General features: G+C 42.7%; 1 protein-coding gene across 6 annotated transcripts in view; it reads left to right on the top strand.

Moving 5' to 3' along the window:
* Positions 1 to 952: 952 nt before the first annotated feature.
* TUFT1 (tuftelin 1) overlaps positions 953 to 20,209 on the top strand; it is a gene marked incomplete at its 3' end in the record, with an annotated part of 44,840 nt that continues 25,583 nt past the window's right edge. For all 6 annotated transcript variants that reach the window (XM_082346921.1, XM_082346920.1, XM_082346919.1 and 3 more), the window contains exon 1: positions 953 to 1,089. In XM_082346921.1, the coding sequence (XP_082203047.1) occupies positions 1,030 to 1,089 (60 nt within the window). In that variant the 5' untranslated portion in view covers positions 953 to 1,029. The remainder of the gene's footprint in view (positions 1,090 to 20,209) is intronic.

Genomic DNA, 20,209 nt, shown 5'->3' with positions numbered 1-20,209 from the left:
GCATGCACCTCCCAGGTGCAAAGATACCCATCCATTCTTACCAGGCATGGGACCCAGTCCCTACATGGGAGGTGGGGAAGTTTCTGTCATCCCTGCCCTTGTGTTGCCTTGAAGAGGGAGCTAGCTGTTCACCAGAGCCTATTGCCAGATTTAGGGGTTTTGCCCACTCAAGAGTGGGTCAGACCTCTTCTTGTCTGGTGTCCATGTGGACCATAGCCCAGTGGAGAAGCCACCTGCTGAGAGCAGTTGGGCTGGAAGAGGCTCCAAGGTCCTGCTTGGCCATCCTCTATTCTAGGCCCTTAAGATGCTAACCTGGGCTTAGAGAGCAAATACCACTGGAGAAGTTGAGGTTCATTCCTTCTCAAGAATGCAAATTCCTTTTAAGGCAATGTGTCCCGCCTCTCCCATCCATATAAGGGCAGCTTTGGTATAATAGCTTCTGCAAAACAAGCCCCACCCAGAGCCGAGCTGGCTTTGCCTTTGTCCTGGGCTTCCTGCCAGGGAAGGGCACCTGCCAGACTGGCTTAGGCCAGTCTGAGTGAGCTGGTCTTGGGAGCCTGTACAGTGGAGGAAATGTTTGCTCAGCTCCACAAAGCCTACAGGCTGGCCTATGTATAGGGAGAGGAGAATGCATGGAAGCTTTTTTCGAACTCCTCATCCTCTAGGGGCAGGCAGGGTGATTCTGTCTTACCAATACTGGTCTTGGAGCTGAAAGGGGAGGGCAAGACTAATGTTTGAGGTACAAGCATACATAACGCTAGGCAAAACTTCAGTTAAGCAGATAAACAGCTCCCAAGCCCCACCTTTAGGTAAATCTGAGCGAGCGCAGACGGGCGTGCCCTGAAAAGTCTAGGCCACGCCCACTTCATCCCTTTGCTCGCTCGTTGGCGAACGGCGTCCTAGGGGTGTGTCCTATCGTGCCTCAGTCCCTGACGCGCTTATACAAGGGAAGGTTCGGAGCGCGCCAGTCTAGGAGAAGCCGGACAGCAGGGCCCAGCGTTGGGGTCCTAGCTGCTACCCCAGCAGAAGATGAACGGGACGCATAGCTGGTGTACAGTGGCGGATGTGCACCCGGAGGGGCAGACCGCGGTAAGAAAAAGCGTCCGCACCGCCTCCCTCGCGCGGTATTCTCGGTTTCTAATTCCGCCCTTCCAGTGCCCAGCGAGGAGTTTGCTGACATCACCTGGTGCAGCGCTCGGAGCGGTCAGCTCCTCGCGGCGCTTCTCTTTTTCTGCCGCTTCGCGGCGGGCGGTGGAATCCTGGGGAGTTGCGGGATGAAGACTGTTTTGAGGCTCGAGGACAAGGGGCGTCCCTGTCCTTTGGGAGGACACTGCGGCTCCTGCCCGGAACTGAGCGCGGGTCTCCGGGTGCGCGCTGCTCAGGCGTCCTGTGCGCCGCTAGATTGCGTCGTAGGAGAATGAGCTCCAGGGAGGGGATCCCTGTGCTCTTTTGGACTTTGGTTCCCAACGAGGGGGATTAGGCTTTTCTGTGGGTCCTGGTGACCTCAGGGGCCCTTCAAAGAACTTCATGGGGCTTTGGGTGAGCAGTAGCAAGACAAAGGGTAGAGAGTGAAATCCTAGGGATTGGACTGGAGGGTGGGGGCGGTAGAACTCCAGGTACGCCGAGATTGGCCAGGGACTCTTATCTTTCGCTAGGGGGTATAGGGCTGTCTGCTTGGGGGCCATCTCTCTGCTGAAAGAGGATTTCTCCTCTTTCCCCCATGGAGGGTCTCCTGCTCCCCTCCCCCCATCGGCTAACTGATAGCTTCCTGAGACGTGTTGTTGGTTTTGCTTCCATCTCCAGCCTTCAAGCCCGGGGCAAGTGGATGGAGGGGATGCCAGAACCTGGGCTGAGAAGGGAAGGGAAGTGACTTACGCGAGAGCTTCTGGACGGAATGAGTGGGGGAGAGAGGAGTGCTAACCCGTCTGCTCCAGGGCTAACCGATCTGCCCAGCTCCCCTCACTCCCTTGGCTCCCAGTACCTGGTCTCCTCCCCACCCCAGCAGACCGTAGGATTCTTCCTCTCCAGAGGCAGAGGAGGGTAACTTGTGGCTGAGTGTTTCTAGGTCTGCTGCGGAACTTAACCCAGAATGGGTGTGTATTATTTCATCAATTTCCAAGCTATTGTGGGGGGAGAATGAAATGGGAGACAAGGTGATGGGGCGTTTGTATGCCTCCCTTTCCCCCACTCCACTCCGATTCTGATTCCCTTCCCCTCTTCCTCTCTCAGCATGCCCTTGAGATAGAGCTAACCCATGTGCACCTGAATTATGGCTCTTCAAAGAATATTTGTTGAATAGTTTCTCATTTCAAGTTTAGGGTATAGATGATCACTTAATTCTGTTCACAGTCCCCTCTCTGTTTCTGCCCAGGCTGTGAGAGTTTCTACCACATTACAATTCAGGTCTTGCTACTGCCCAACCCCAGTACCTCCATCCCTCATCTTCAGTAGATGGAAAAAATCCATCCTCTATTGTGTCAGCCCCAAGTCCTACCCCATGAGCTTGCTCACTGTCTTGGGATGGTTGAGGCAGGGAACGGGGTATGACGGAAATAAAGGAGAGGGGTGTTTGGGCTTCTTTTTGCTTGCTGTAGAAAAGAGATCCAGAAAAGTCTTAAGTCTAAGGCATTGGCAGTGTTGAGAATGAATTGACACTCTCTTCTATCACTTGATGTTTTGCTGCTTGTCTGGCGGGGGAAAATAGTGGATTGAAATATAGCAAGGAATTCAGACAATCTCCAGCCATAGATTAGTTTGAAGCTTATCAGAGACCTCTAGAATGAGGGGGAGACAGAAATTCCCTTTTATCCCTTCTTTCTAAGCTGGGCTTGAGAGTTATTTGACTTCAAAGGTGGGAATGACATAACTATTGCTGAGATCTGGTGTTAGAGACATTCCTGAGCTCTTAAGGAAGGGGAGGAGATCGTGAACAATCTATCAGTCAGGAGACAAGCTTTTTCCTGGATTCCTCTCCTCTGAGCCATCCTGCAGATAGAATTTATGGCTCTGGACAGTCCCCAGGAACCTCTTGTATATTCACACCATTGAAGGAGTGCTCAGTGCATGTGTAAAGTGAGTGAGTGAATAAATAAACGAACAGATGTTTCTTCTGGTGTCCGCAGCGTAGACAGTTTAACTGTCTGGTGTGTCCTAGTGAATGTCAGGACCCTGGGACTGTGTTGGTATTTCTCCACCAGCCAGGCCATATGCCTCAGTGCACTACACATGGACATGGAAATATGGCTAATTCATTCTCTGGGTTGCTTTTATTGTTGGAGGCAGATGCGGCAGGTATAGGGAGCCAGTGTTTTTTTTTCAAACTGCTGATCATAATCACATAATCACTGAGATCAACTTAGTGGGTCAGAACCAGCGTTAAAAAAGAAATAGATGTGCTCAGAGCAGGAGGCCTGAAGAAATGGTTCCTCTGTTTACAACACACCCAACAGGAATCATTGTAACAAGGGGCACAAAACTTGTGGCCTTCCTATGAACAAATACCCTACACATGTCCCCCTGTACCTCCACTGGGCAGGACCAGTGGGACAGGGCTCAATATTAGATGAAAAGTTGCAGTATTAGAAGAGTTTGTCCTTTAGATCCTGTCTAGTCCATGCATGGGTGGGCCATGAGTGGTCTTATAGTCATAAAGGCTTTAAACTCTCTTTTCAAAAAGAAAGAAAGAGGGCTTCCTTGGTGGCGCAGTGGTTAAGAATCCGCCTGCCAATGCAGGGGACACGGGTTCGAGCCCTGGTCCGGGAAGATCCCACATGCTGCGGAGCAGCTAAGCCCGTGTGCCACAACTACTTAGCCTGTGCTCTAGAGCCCACGAGCCACAACTACTGAGCCCACGCGCCACAGCTATTGAAGCCCGCGCGCCTAGAGCCCGTGCTCTGCAACGAGAGGCCAACGAAGAGCAGCCCCCGCTCGCTGCAACTAGAGAAAGCCCGCGGGCAGCAACGAAGACCCAACGCAGCCAAAAATAAATAAATAAATCTATTAAAAAAAAAAAAAAAAGAAAGCGATTCCAAGTATATGCCATTCTGGAAAAGGTAAAACTATGGAGACAGTAAAAAGATGAATGGATGCCAGGAGTCTGCGGGGAGAGGGGAGATGAATACACAGAGTACAGAAGTTTTTTAGGGCAGTGAAAATGCTTTTATGATATTATAACGATGGATATATGTCATTATACCTTTGTCCAAACCCATAGAATGTGCAGCACCATTCACTTCATTAGAGTGAACCCTAAGGTGATCTGTGGATGTTGGGTGATTACGATGTATCAATGTATGTTCATCTTTGGTTAAAAAGTACCATTCTGGTGAATGATATTGATAATGCGTGTGTGTGGGGAGGTATATGAGAAATTTCTGTACCTTTCTGCTAATTTTGTTGTAAGCCTAAAACTGCTCTAAAAACAATAAAGTCTTTAAAAAAAGAAATAGAATTAACACTCTTAGAGTGTTAGGGTAGACATTTTGGCAAAACTTTTGTTTCAGTTATATCTGTGTATACGTATTATATATATGTGTGTGTGTGTTTATTTGATTGTGATGTAAAATGTATTTTTTAGGTCAAAAAAGTTTGCAAGCCACTGTAGTGGCAAATAAAAGCACAGATTAACCTCAAACTCATTTTTTTTAGACATTCCCATTAAGTTCCCTTATTATAAGCAACAGAGTGGCTCCAGCTAACTTAAGCAAAAGAGGAATTTATTAGATGGAAATGGCCAACTCAGAGGATTTAAGGGAGAGCTTAAAAAGTCCAAACCAAGGGAGTCCTGGGGCCTGGGTAAGTGGAAGGTACTAATAGAGGGTTTCTACTTCTGGGTGAAGTGGTTCCAGCTGTTTTAGGTCTTTTTGCCATTCTGCTCAAGATTCCAAGAGGGTGTCACTGGCCCCTTCCCCCACTTGGCCGGGGCATGTTGGGGTTCCTTGATTGACAGGCCCACCAGATTGCCCAGTGAAGGAGGGAGATTCTCCAAAGCCAAACCCAAGTGCTGTTATCAGTGGAGGAGGATGGAAACTGTGGCAAGAGCAACAGTAGACTTTGATTTGCATGATCTCTGATTTTCTTTCTTTTTCCTTTTTAATCATTTTTTATCAAAGGGATATATGTGTATGATTTTTAAAAGATCTATTAATATCAAAAGGCCTTTAAAAGAAAATTGTAAGCAGTTCCCTACGCAAGGCCTGCCCCATGGAAGTTACCACTTTTAACTCGTTTAGCTCTTTCTAGTGTTTGCTGCCATGTTTCTAAATAGTATGCTTATGATTTATCAGTTTTAGACATCGTTGACTTCCTATTGTAGGAATTATAGGAAGGTTTATACTCCCACTCCTTACATGCTCCCCTTTCCTTCTCTCATCTTCCCAAAGAAATTATATCACAATTTTTTTTAATATCGTTATTGGAGTATAATTGCTTTACAACGCTGTGTTAGTTTCTGCTTTATAACAAAGTGAATCAGCTATACATATACATATATCCCCATATCTCCTCCCTCTTGAGCCTCCCTCCCACCCTCCCTCTCCCACCGCTCTAGGTCGTCATAGCGCACCCAGCTGATCTCCCTGTGCTCTGCAGCAGCTTCCCACTAGCCATCCATTTTACATTTGGTGGTGTGTATATGTCAATGTTACTCTCTCACTTCATCCCAGCTTCCCCTTTCCCCCTGTGTCCTCAAGTCCGTTCTCTACGTCTGCATCTTTATTACTGCCCTGCCACTAGGTTCATCAGTACCGTTTTTTTAGGTTCCATATATGTGTGTTAGCATACAGTATTTGTTTTTCTCTTTCTGACTTACTTCACTCTGTATGGACTCTAGGTCCATCCACCTCATTACAAATAACTCAGTTTTGTTCCTTTTTATGGCTGAGTAATATTCCATTGTATACATGTGCCACATCGTCTTTATCCCTTCATCTGTCAATGGACATTTAGGTTGCTTCCATGTCCTGGCTATTGTAAATAGTGCTGCAGTGAACATTGTGGTACATGTATCTTTTTGAATTACGGTTTTCTCAGGGCATATGCCCAGTAGTGTGATTGCTGGGTCATATGGTAGCTCTGTTTTTAGTTTTTTAAGGAACCTCCATACTGTTCTCCATAGTGGCTGTATCAATTTACATTCCCACCCACAGTGCAGGAGGGGTTCCCTTTTCTCCATACCGTCTCCAGCATTTATCGTTTGTAAATTTTTTGATGATGCCCATTCTAACTGGTGTGAGGTGGTACCTTATTGTGGTTTTGATTTGCACTTCTCTAATGATTAGTGATGTTGAGCATCTTTTCATGTGTTTGTTGGTAATCTGTATGTCTACTTTGGAGAAATGTCTATTTAGGTCTTCTGCCCATTTTTGGTATATCACAATTTTTGACTAAACTATGATTCTATTAATAACATTGTGGTTAAGAGCCTGGTTCTGGGAATCTGACCCAGTGGACTAGAGTCAGGGCTTCAGTGTTTGCTTTGCCCAAGATCACTTTGGTAAATTACTTTATCTCTTCAGTCTCAGTTTCCTCCTCCGTAAAATGGGGATAATAATTGCACCCTTCTCATAAGGTTGTTGTGAAGAATGCATATGAAATATTAAGCACAATGCCTGGCACATGGTAGGTGCTCAGATGTTAGTTGTTATATTCTGTTACTTACTGGCTAGAGTGTTTTATCTTCCCCTGGTCAAGGGATGGAGAAAGAGTCTGGGAACTCTGTGGTCTGGTCAAGGTTTGCTCCTTCTCATTATGTTGATGTTTGCTCTTACATGTTCCTTTCCCCTTTCCTCTGCCAGTGGAGGGTCTTGAGGATTAGAAGGGACCTATAGGTAGACCCAGAGTGAAGACCTGCGTAACCTTCGCTAGTCCCAACTCAGCCAGGACTGTCTTAGAGTGATAGTCAGGGTTCATATTTTAGCATCCCACTCTGGGCTCCTTTCCTCCTCCTCCTTTTTCTGAAATCATGGCCAAGGCAGCTGGTATCCCATGATGCACTGGACTCTGATAAAGTGATTCCCTTTAAGTATCCTATCAGTGTTACCCTTCCTTAGAATATTTGCTCTCCCCTCCCCCGCCCACCACCAGTCCCCTCTCCTTTTTTTATATTGGTCAGTCTAGGCCAGAGAGGTTCTCTCAATGCCTGAGTGGATCTGAAATTTTATATCAGTTGCAGTCTGAACCTTTGTCTTTACCCTGGAATAGGTGTCATTCCTTTAGGACCTCAGAAGCTGCATTAGTTACATGCCAAGTCTTTCCTGAGCCCGACTCTTTTTTTTTAAAACTAAAGCTGTAATTTACTGAAGGCTTACTATGGGCCTCATTTCTTTTTATAACAGCTTTATTGAGATATAATTCACATACTGTACATATCACCCATTTAAAGTATACAGTTCATTGGTTTTTAGTATATTCACAGTTGTATAGTCATCAGCACAACTGATTTTAGAATATTTTCATCACCCCAGAAAGAAATCCTGACCCATTAGCAGTCACTCCCCATTTTCTTCCAACACCCCCCAAATCCCACCAGTCTACTTTCTTTCTCTATGATTTGCTTATTCTAGATATTTTATCTAAAGGTAATCATATAATATGTGATCCTTTGTGACTGGCTTCCTTCAATTGGCCTGTTTTTAAGGTTGATCCATGTTGTAACATGAATCAGTATTTCATTCCTTCTTATGGCTGAATAATATTCCATTGTATGGATATATTATGACATGTTCATTGTGAATAAATGTTAGTGGACTTTGGGGTTCTTTTTTTTTTTTAATTTTTATTGGAGTATAGTTGATTTACAATGTTGTGTTAGTTTCAGGTGTACAGCAAAGTGAATCAGTTATACATATACATATATCCACTCGTTTTAGATTCTTTTCCCATGTAGCCCATTACAGAGTATTGAGTAGAGTTCCCTGTGCTAGACAGTAGGTCCTTATTAGTGGGTTGTTTCTTCTTTTTGTGTATTGTGAATTATGCTGCTATGAACATTTGTTTACAAGTTTTTATGTGGACTTACATTTTACTTTCTCTTGGAAAGAAATACCTAGGATTGGAATTGCTGGGTCAGAATGTTTGCATTTTAAAAGGGGATTCATCTGGAGTCATTGATGCTTACTCCAAAGGAATGAATGAATTCTAAAACGGTGGAAGCCCTGGCTCTGTCATACCTGGGTGGGGAAGAAACTCCTGGGCGGAGGAACCATTCAAGTTTGGTGACTGCCTGTTCCTTCCACTCATGCGACCTGCCTCAAGCTCAGCCCATAAATTCCTCCTCACCCCATTCCATCTCCCCCATTCATTGCCAAGTTCTCACCTTCAGGAGCACTACAGCTGATGTCTCCAAGCCTGCCAGGAATTTGGGGAATCCTGGGCTCTGTGGGAGGATCTGGGTGAGGAGGCTTACCCAGTCACCAGGCATTGGGCGCCAGAGTTTGCCCATATTTCTCCCGGGTGGGAGTAGTGGGGCGGTGTGTGCACGCAGATGGTTTTGGTTCCACACACGCGTGCTCAGAGCAGGTGGGGCAGGCTTCCTCGCCTGCTGGTAATTATGGTATGTGCCTCTTTGCGTCACGATGCAGAGTCTTGTGAAACACCTTTGTCTCCTAGGGGTGGGGAGGTTTAGTTGAGGGAACAGGTATGTGCCAGGGAGGCTGTTGGCCCAGATTTAAGCCTAGCCAGCAGGGGCAGGAAGAGGAGAAGAAAATACCGGGGTAAGAAGAGGAAATGGTCTTCTAGGGCCTGGAGGCAAAGAAGCAAAAATCGCAAAGCAAGGTAATCAGAGACTAGAGAGGGGAGAGGGTGCTGGGGAACTGGGAATTCCAGGCTGGCTGGGCACTAGGTGGGTTTCTTGAAGGGAGATTGGCTGAGCAAAAGGGTGTCTTCCTCAGAGTGGAGAGTTCAGGAGCCCACCTCCCTCTATGTACACACTCTCACTTCCAGGCCCTGGTGATTCCCTGTGTTAGGGATCCAGGGAATGAGAAGGGCTGCCCCATTTAGGGTGCCACCCTAAATCCCTTTTTCTCATGTCACCTCCCAGTCACCCTGGTCAGCCCTCTGCATAGAGCTTGTCCAGCCCATGCCTCTGGGCAGGTAGCCAGACAAAAAGCAAATATCTGTTCTGTTGGTTAATCTGTGGGGAGGAGCAGGAATGATTCTTTGTGCCATCCCCAACAAAGGGCCATCTCTGACCTAGAGAACCCTGTGAAAGGCAGGACCAAGGATACCTGAGATCTGTGAGCTGAGTGGGTTAGGAGTCTTAGCCAAGAGAGGGTCATCCCCCAACCTCTGCATCTGGCCTCTTTGACTTTATTGGGGCTTTCCTCATCCTGACCTCTTGGGAACCATTGTTTCAAGGTGCTGGCTATTCCCATTTCTCAGAAGGGGAAAGTTGAGGTGGCTGCTGCTGTAGCAGCTTGAGAGACCATGTACATTCCCGGTGGGACCAGGGAACAGGATTGAGGGACAAAATGGTGGAGGAGGGGGTTATAGGGAGAGGGTAAATTAAGGATGCTGGTTTCCAGCTCAGGGGCAATCTTCCACTTCCCTTACTTCCTTCTCGGAGTCCCTTGATCCTCACCTGCCATCCAGTCCTCATGGCCCTCATAGCAGCCTGGGGAGTGGGAGCTGGGGAAACGTATTTTCCCATAGCTCTTTCCCCTATTCACATGAGCCAGTGATGTGAGAACCTCTGGGGCCTCCCTGATATATCTCCATATCACTCCTCCTTAGCGTCTTGATCTCTAAGCCCTCAGCTATGTGTTTACCCCCTCCCCGCTCTGAGGAGTGAGTCACAGCTGGAGATTTGTTTGAACAGAGTGGAGAGGCTGCCTGTAATTTGAAGGTGGCTGGGCTTCTCCCCAAGAATGTTTATGAGGTTAGAGACTGCTTACCTTGTGATTAGCTCTGTTCCTTTTTCCTTAGAGAAGATGGCTCCCTTTCCTATCTTGCTGTTCAGAGAGTACCCAGTGGGGACCACCCTGCTAGACATCTTGGGGTATTCCTAAAGCTTCCTGGAGCCTGCTCGCAGCCTTGGGGTCACTCCAGCCCCAGAAAACAACCAATGGCACCAAGCAGAGAGGGGCCTGGGTTTTCCTTCTTGGCTATGGTTTGGGGTTGTGGGGTGAAGTCTGTGGCCTTACAGACTGGATCCTCTGGTTCTAGAGGATGAGGTGCCAGAGAGAACCCTAGATTTATTCATAGGCTTCTTTTAGACAGTTTGTCTCACCTACTCTCCTCCCTTGCAGTCTTTCCAGAGCTCCTTGGGAAAGTTGATGCTGCCTTACTTTTGTGAAGTGATTTATGGTTTGCAAAGCACTTTCACACTGTTCCTACACATCTACCTACCCTGCCTAAAGTGTAAGCAAGGTAGGTATTATTACCCCCATTTTGTAGACGGAAAATTGCCCAGAGAAATAAAATGATTTGCTCAAGGATTAGTAGGGGTCGGACTCAGATCCCACCTCTAAGTTTAGTACTTTTTCTTTCCTTCTCTTTATTTTATATATTTTATTATAGGAATGTCACACAAATACATGTTTGTTGCAGAAGTTTAAAACACTATAGAAGTATATGGACTGAAAGTCCCTTGACTTTCTCTAGCTTAGTGTATATGAATTCATTGCTTTTCTGTTGTGCTTACTTTCAAGAAATGCCAACGTGGCATGGTGGGTAGGAGCACAGACTCTGGAGCCACAGGTCCTGGGTTTGAATCCTGGCTCTGCTCCTTACTAGTTATATGACCTTGGGCAAGATACTTAACTTCTGTGCCTCAGTTTTCTTGTCTATAAAATGGGAATTTATACCTACCATATAGTTGTGTTGTGAGGGTTAAATGAGTTAATACATGTAAAGCACTTAGAACAGCGCCCAATAGGGCTCAGCATGTAGTAATTGCTTTATTTAGGAACCAGCAATTACCAATACTATGAACATATGTATGTACTTAAATAAATAAGAAGTCATATTTTATGAATGAATTTGTGACTTGCTTTTTTTTCACTTAATATGTCTTGGAGGTCTTTTCCTGTCAATTTATAGAGATTTATTTATCAGCAGTGTAGTATTTCATGGTGTGGATGTTACCATACTTGATTCACACACTCACTTACTCATGAATATTTATGCTGTTTCCACGTCTTTAACTATTGCAAAGAGTATTGCAGTCAACAGATTTACACACATATCTTTGGGCAAATGTGCATGGATTTTCATAGGTCATATTCGTAAAAGTGGAATTACTCAAAGGGTTTATAAAATATGCAAACTCTTTATTAATATCGCCAAATTAGTTTCTAAAAATACTTTTATAATCTCCAACGATATACATGGGAGATTAGTCTTTTTCCCTGCATCCTCACCAACCCTAGGTATTATCAGTATCTTTAAAATTTGCCAGTCACTTGATCTAAAAATATTTCTGGGACTTCCCTGGTGGTCCAGTGGTTAAGAATCTGCCTTCCAATGCAGGGAACCGGGGTTTGATCCCTGGTTGGGGAACTAAGATCCCACAAGCTGCGGGGCAACTAAACCGGTGCGCCACAACTACTGAGCCTGCACACCACAATTAGAGAGCCTGAGCGCTGCAACTATTGAGCCCACGTGCTCTAGAGCCCGAGCGCCGCAACAAAGAGCCCACACGCTGCAACGAAGATCCCACGTGCTAGGGCTTCCCTGGTGGCGCAGTGGTTGAGAATCTGCCTGCCAATGCAGGGGACATGGGTTCGAGCCCTGGTTTGGGAATATCCCACATGCCGCGGAGCAACTAGGCCCGTGAGCCACAACTACTGAGCCTGCGCATCTGGAGCCTGTGCTCCACAACAGGAGAGGCTGCGATAGTGAGAGGCCCGCGCACCGCGATGAAGAGTGGCCCCCGCTCGCCGCAACTAGAGAAAGCCCTCGCACAGAAACGAAGACCCAACACAGCCATAAATAAATAAATAAAATTAAAAAAAAAAATTGACAAGGCTAAATTAAAAAAAAAAAAAAAAGATCCCACGTGCTGCAACTACGACCCGACGCAGCCAAATAAATAAATATTTAAAAAAATAAAAATAAAAATGATATTTCTGTAGGATTCACGTGAAGTAACTCACTCGCTTACTGAAAAGCAAGAAAGGATTCTTGTGTATATGGGAAGTTTTTTTTTTGGCCACACCGTGTGGCCTGTGGGGTCTTAGTTCCCTGATGACCAGGGATCGAACCGTGCCATGCGCCCTGCAGTGGAAGTACGGAGTCTTAACCACTGGACCACCAGGGAAGTCCCTATATGGGAAGTTTTAAAGCATAGCAATAAAATGGTCCTGGTGTACTGAACAACCAGGTTAAGAAACAGAACATTACCAATACTTTTGAAGCCCCCTGGGGTCCTTTCTGGATCATAACCCCTCTGCTTCCTCCACAGAATTTGTGAATTTTGTGTTTATTTTCTTGCTTTTTATTATACTTTTACTACATGCTCAAGTAATATATTGCTTAGTTTGACATGTTTTGAACTTTGTATACATGGTATCATCTATATTCTACTGCTTACTTTTTTGCATAACATTAATTTTGAGATTCCTTCATGTCAATGCATGTAGCTGTAGTTCACTGTACTAATATGCCAGATTTTATTCATCCATTTACTTGTCAGTGCATCATTTGGGTTGTTTCCAGTGTTTTGCCATTGCAAGCAGTGCTGCTGTGAGCATACTTCTATGTGTCTTATCTTACACTCTTTAAATCAAAATTTAATGAAATTCCCCCCAAATGATAACTCATTATTATTTTAATTTGCATTTCCTTGATTACTGGTAAGGTTGAGCATCTTTCATATATTTATTAGCCACTTATGTTTCTTCTTAGTGTTGCCTTTCTTGGTCTTCGCTCATTTTTTTTTTTTTTCTTGTTTTCCCCTTTTCATGTCTGCCTTTTTCCAGTATTCCATACCATTTCTCTAAACTGAGGAGTCTTATGTTCTCAAAAGAAAGAGAAGTGGGAAAATCCCAGACCACAGTACCTGAAATTCACACAACACATATTCTTTGATATGCCTGCTCTAAGCAAGGCACTGTACTAAATAAGCCATCGAGGTCTTCAGGGAGCTTATGATTTTATTGGGGAGATGAATGAATAAGTAGTTATGAAGGAAGGGGGCCAGTGTTACAGTGTAGGATATGTAGGGTGCAGGGGGTGCAGGAGCAGGCTCTGACTAAGGAGTGCTAGGGTAGGACTCTTAGAGCTGAGCCTTCAAGGTTGACTGGGAATTCTCCAAGGAGGCAAGGGAGGGAAGCGTATCCCTGGAGGAGAAAACGACATGTACACTTGTGGGGAGGTGGGAGCGTGTATTGCATTGGAAAACTCATCAACAGAAATAGAAATTTGGATTTGGATGCCTTCCTGCAATTGGATCAGGAACGTTGGGATAGCTAATGTAGGGTACAGGTGGGATACTGGTGGGAGTCAAGACATTATGTGATATATACTGTGATAGGTCTGATCATAAGGGGACTTTAATGCTGCAATAAGGCGTTTTAAATTTCTTTGTTTGCTTTTTTAAAAAAAGCATACATTTATGTATGTTAAACAATAACATACATACATAAACGTGCATATATCATATATGTACAGTCAAGTAATTTTCACAAACTGGATACACTTCTCTAACCATCACCCAGATCAAAAAACAGATCATTACCAGTACCACAGAAGCCCCCTCTTGTCCCTTTCTAGTCATTACCTACCCTCCACCCTCAAGGGTAACCACTGTCCTGACTTCTGAAGCATATATTAGTTTTGCTTGCTTTTATACTTTTTATATAAGTGGAATCATATAGTATACTTCTGTGTATGACTTCTATTGCTTAACGTTTCTGTAAAGTTCATCCATGTTGCATGTACATTAGTTCATTCTTTTTCATTGTTGTACAGTGTTCTGTTGTATGACTGTATCACAGTTTATCCATTCTACTCCAAAAACATTTGGGTAATTTCTAGTTTTTGGCTATTATGAAAAATGCTACTATGAACATTCTAGTGTATATATATATATATATATTTTGTATGTACATTGCGCTTTTATTCATTAAAAAAATTTTTTTAAATTTATGGCTGTGTTGGCTCTTCGTTTCTGTGCGAGGGCTTTCTCTGGTTGTGGCAAGTGGGGGCCACTCTTCATCACGGTGCGCGGGCCTCTCACTATCGCAGCCTCTCCCATTGCGGAGCACAGGCTCCAGACGCGCAGGCTCAGTAATTGTGACTCACGGGCCTAGTTGCTCCGCGGCATGTGGGATCCTCCCGGACCAGGGCTCGAACCCGTGTCCCCTGCATTGGCAGGCAGATTCTCAACCACTGCGCCACCAGGGAAGCCCCTAGTATATGTTTTTATGGGGAAAGTATGTATGCATTTCTGTTGAGTAGATAACCAGGTGTGGAATTGCTGCGTTATAAGGTATGCATGTGTTCATCTTTGGTAGATACTTCCAAAGTGATTGTGATAATGAGCAAACCCACCATCCGTTCTGATTGTTCCACAGCCCCCGAAACTTGGTATTTTTTTTTTTCATTTTAGTCATTTTGATGGATAGTTTGTTGTATCGCCTTATGGTTTTAGTTTCTAGTTCTTTGATAACGATGACTAATAAGGTGAAACCCTTTTCATATGTTTATTGGACATTTGGATATCCTCTTATGTGATGTATCTATTGAAGCCTTTTGCCCATTTTTCTGTTGGGTACCACTCTCTCTCCCTCTCATGTTCCCTCCCTCCCCACTTTCTTTCTTTCTTTAAATATACTTTTTATTTTGAAATAATTTTAGATTTACAGAAAAGTTGCGAAGATAATACTCATGTGCTCTTCACCCAATTTCCCCCAATGTTAGCATCTTAATAACCATGGTGCATTTGTCATAACTAAGACATTAATGTTGATACAATACTATTAACTAAATTATAGACTTTATTTGGATTTCACCAGCTTTTCCACTAATGTCCTTTTTCTGATCCAGGATTCAGTCCAGGATACCACATCGTTTTTTTGTCTTTTTGTTTTGTAGGAATTCTTAATGTATTCTGAATATCCTTTGTCAGATAGTCATAGAGTGAATATCTTCTACTCTGTGGGTTGTCATACTCTCTTAGTGGAGTCTTTTGATGAACAAAAGTTCAAAATTTTAATATAGTCTAATGTATCAGTTTTTTATGGGGAGGATTTTTTTGTGCTGTGGTTAAGAAAAATTTTGCCTTTCCAAGGCCGTAAAGATGTTCTCCTATAAAACCTTTATTGTTCTGCTTTTCACACTTACATCTACAATCCACTTGGAATTAATGTTTGCATATAGTGTGAAGTAGGAGTTAATATGCATCTTTTTCCATGACAAGGCATATTACTTTAACCTATAAGCATATGGAATATGCTTATGGAAAATATGTGGAAGAGGAGCATTATGTCAAATTTGAGGAACTGGCATTTTTGTATGTCTATGTGTATTAGTCACTGTGTTCTCACTTAAATGTTGTACTATCCATCTTGCCAACTACTAAACTAAGGCTGAGGGAGAATAAAATTAATACACACAACAAATAAAAGCTGGAGCCAGTGCCTGAGCCAAGGTCTAACTGTTCCAAATGCTATTCTTTTTCTGCAAAGAAGAGAGAAAATCAAGTTGGGCTTGAGGAGTAATGGACCAGGCAGTAAATCTGGTGGTGATCTAGGTACTGCTGTGTATCATGTCATTCTATCAAAATAAAATATATTTTCTAAAATAAAAAAATAAATATATAAAAAATAAAATGCAAAAAGTTGATAAGAACCTGTACTGGGGTGGGGGGGTAGGCTGGATAAATTAGTCTGATCTATTCGTGGAATACTAGTAGCCATTAAAAGCAAATTTTGAAGAATATTTATTTATTTATTTTTAAAATGTTTATTATTTGGTTGTGCTGGGTCTTAGTTGTGGCAGGCAGGCTCCTTATTTGTGGCCCAAGGGCTCCTTAGTGTGGTACACGGGCTCTTAGTTGTAGCATGCAAACACTTAGTTGCGGCATACATGTGGGATCTAGTTCCCTGATAAGGGATTGAACCCAGGCCCCCCGCATTGGGAGTGCGGAGTCTTAACCACTGCACCACCAGGAAAGTCCCTGAAGAATGTTTAATGTGATGGAAATTAATGATGAAATATTAAATGGGGAAAAAAGCACGTATATAACTGTATATAGTAGTATGCCTTTCAAAAATATACATAGAAAAATTATAAGGAATACACTAATATTTTAATAGTGGCTATTTTGGAGTAGTAGGATTATAATTATTATTTTTTTTAATAAATGTATTTATTTATTTAATTTATTTATTTTTTGCTGCATTGAGTTTGTTGCCGTGCACAGGCTTTCTCTAGTTGCGGCGAGCGGGGGCTGCTCTTTGTTGCAGTGCATGGGCTCTAGGCGCATGGGTTTCAGTAGCTGTGGCTCACGGGCTTAGTAGTTGTGGCTCGCGGGCTCTAGATCGCAGGCTCAGTAGTTGTGGCTCGCAGGGTCTAGGGTGCAGGCTCAGTAGTTGTGGCGCACGGGCTTAATTGCTCCACAGCCTGTGGCATCTTCCTGGACCAGGGATCGAACCCATGTCCCCTGTATTGGCAGGTGGATTCTTAACCACTGTGCCACCAGGGAAGTCCAGGATTATAATTATTTTCATTATATTCTTTAATTTTTATCTCTGGAAGTATTACTTTTTTTAAAAAAGACAGTTGTAGGTTCACATGCAGTTATAAGAAATAATAGAGTTCTCTGTACCCTTTACTTAGCATTCCTCAGTGGTAACATCTTGCAAAACCATAGTGCACTGTCACAATCAGGATAGTGACGTAAATACAGTCAAGGGACAGAATATTTCCATCACCACAAAGATACTTCAGGTTGCCCTTTTAGAGTCACACCCACTTCCTTCCCATCTCCATCTTCTCCTTAACTCCTGACAACCCCTAATCTGTTCTCCATTTGTATAATTTTGTCATTTCAAGACTATTATCAATACATAAATGGAATCATATAGTATGTAACCTTTTGTGATTGAATTCTTTCATTTAGCATAATTCTTTGGAAATTGTTGTTGCATGCATCAATAATTTGTTCCTTTTTATTGCTGAATGGTAAGCATTCCATGGTATGGCTGTACCGCAGTTTGTTTAACCATTCACCTATTGAAGGGCATCTGGGTTGTTTCTAGTTTTGGGGTATTACAAATAAAGCTTCTATAAACATTAGTGTGCAAGTTTTTGTGTGAACATAAGTCTTCATTTCTTTTGGATAAATGCCCAGGAGTATAATTGCTGGGTCATATGGTAGTTGTAGGTTTAGTTTTTAAAGAAATTGCGAATTGTTTTTCAGAGTCGCTGTGTCACTTTGTATTTCCACAAGCAATGTGTGAGTGATCCAGTTTCTCTGCATTCTTGCCAGCATGTGGCGTATTTTTTGTTTTAATCATTCTGATAGGTGTGTAGTGGTATCTCACTGTGGGTTTAATTTGCATTTCCCTAATGACTAATGTTGCTGAACATTTTTTATGTGCTTATTTGCCATCTGTATATCTTCTTCAGTGAAATATCTTTTCATGTCTTTTACCCGTGTTCTAACAAAATGTTAGAGAATAAAATCTCTGTATTCATGAGAGATGTTAGTTTGTAGTCTGTTTGTTTTTTTCTTTTTAAAATTGTCTTTGTCTGGTCTTGGTGCCACACAATAGGAATAGATTCATGAAATGAATTTGGAGGTGTTCCCTCCTTTTACTTTCTGGATGAGATTATGTAGAAATAGAATTGGTGTTAATTTTTTAAATATTTGGTAGAATTCTCAGTGGAGCCATCTGGGCCTGGATAGTTCTTCTTGAGAATATTTTATTTTGGCCTCGCCACACGCTTGTGAGATCTCAGTTCCCCCACCAGGGATTGAACCCAGGCCACGGCAGTGAAAGCCTGGAATCCTAACCCCTAGGTCACCAGGGAACTCCTGAGAATTTTTAAATTATGACTTTAATTTCCTTAATAGTTATAAGGCTATTCATATTACCTATGTCATATTAGATGAGCTGTGGTAGTTTGTATTTTTTGAAGAATTGATTCATTTTGTCTAAATTGTTAAATTTACGTTCATAGAGTTTTTCATAGTATTACCTTATACTTTTAATACCTGCAGGGTCTGTAGAAATATCCTATTTCATTCCTGATATTGGTATTTATGTCTCTCTCTTTTATTCTTTGTCAGTCTTGCTAGAGATTATGATTTGTATCGATCTTTTCAAAGAACTGCTCTTTGTTTCATTGTTTTTTCCCTATTGTTGTTCTGTGTTAAATTTTATTTATTCATGCTCTTATCTTTATTAATTCCTTCCTCCTGCTTGCTTTGAGTTTGGTTCTTTTTCTAAATTCTTGTAGTGAGAGCTTAAATTATCTGATATTAATACAGCACTCCTGCATTCCTTTGATTAATATTTGCATGATATATCTTTACCCATTCTTTTACTTCAACCAGCCTATATTTTTATATTTAAAGTATCTTTCTTATAGACAGCATATAATGAGTCATGTTTTTTTTTAATCCATTCTGCCAATCTGTTTTTTATTTTTATTTTATTTATTTATTTATTTTGGCCATGGCCATGTGGCTTGCGGGATCTTAGTTCCCCAACCAGGGATTGAATCCAGGCCCCCTGCAGTAGAAGTGTGGAGTCCTAACCACTGGACTGCCGGGGAATTCCAGCCAATCTGTTTTTTAATTGGTGTATTTAGACCGTGTACATTTAGTGTAATTATTGGTATGGTAAGTCTGCTATTTTATTTTTGTTTGTTGTTTGTTCTCTCTGTTCTTCATTTCTCTGTTTTCTTTTCCCTGCCTTTCTGTGGGTTACTTGAGCACTTTTTATGATTCAATTTTGATTCATTTATAGTGTTTCTGAGTATTATTTCTTTGTATAGACTTCGTAGTGATTGCTCTAGTATTACCTGTTTAAGTGAGGTATAGAAACCTTGCCTTCCTTTACATTCCTTTACCCTCTCCCATTTATAATTAATTTAAATATTTCCTGTGTATTCATTTAGAATTACGTCAGACGGGGTTATAATTTTTAGCTTCCATCATCAAACATAATTTAGAAAACTCAAGGAGAGAGGGAAAGCCTATTGTATTAACCCACGTTTTTGCTATCCATGTTGTTTCTGTCTTCCTAATGTTCCAAGATTCCTTTTTTATTGTTTCTTTTCTGTTTAGAGAACTTTCAAAGCCATTCTTTTAGTGTAGGTCTACTGGTAAGAAATTCTCTTAATTTTCCTTTACCTGAGAATGTCTTGATTTCCCCCTCATTCCTGATGAATATTTTTCCTGGGAAAAAATTGATTGAGAGGTTTTTTTTTCCCCAGCACTTGAAAATAGTGTCCCATTTTCTTCTGGCCTTCATGGTTTCTGATGAGAAATCTGTTGTTATTCAAAGTGTTTTCCCCCTATAGGTAAGGTGTCATTTTTCTCTGGCTGCTTTCATGATTTTTTCTTTGTCTTTAGTTATCAGAAGTTTAATTACAATATATCTTGGCATGAATTTTGGGTTTATCATGTTTGCTGAGCTCCTTGAATCTGCAAATTCGTCTTTTGCCAAATTTGGGATGGTTCAGCCATTATTTCCTTGAGTACTTCTTCAACTTGCTCTCTTTCTTGTCTCCAACTGGGATTCTGATGACATGAACAGAGGAGATGACCTCTCCGGGCCCAAATCCAGCCTAGTTGTCTGTGCTCTTCCAATTAGAATACCATGGTTGAACCCAGGCCACAGCAGTGAAAGCGCCAAATCCTAACCACTGGACCACCGGGGAACTCCCGAGATTGTGTTTTAATCAGAATGCATGCCTGTGTCGTAGGGAAAAGGAGTCGGCAGCCACTCTGGCTATTTTGAAATTATTTTTTCTTCTTTCTTTTCTAACGTTCTCTTGACCTAGATGTCATGGAACACTCACTATGCATTCAGAAAATACTTACCTTTGTTAGGGGCTGTGGCAGACAGCTGCCCACAAGGAGTTAACAGTTAGAAGGGGTAATTCCTCATGGATCACAAATAAGTGAGAGGCACGTGCCACTGGAGGCCCTGTGATACAGAGGGAGCTCAGGGAAGGGAGTAGGTGTTTCCCACAGGATGTAGGGAAGTGTCATGGAAGATGTGGCAATTGAATGCAAACTCTTGAGGGACTTGCA

This window comes from Balaenoptera borealis, assembly GCF_965194805.1.
Source record: "Balaenoptera borealis genome assembly, chromosome: 1".
Classification (NCBI taxonomy): domain Eukaryota; kingdom Metazoa; phylum Chordata; class Mammalia; order Artiodactyla; family Balaenopteridae; genus Balaenoptera; species Balaenoptera borealis.
The sequence above is the reverse complement of the archived record's forward strand: the minus strand, read 5'-3'. Positions and strand labels throughout refer to the sequence as shown.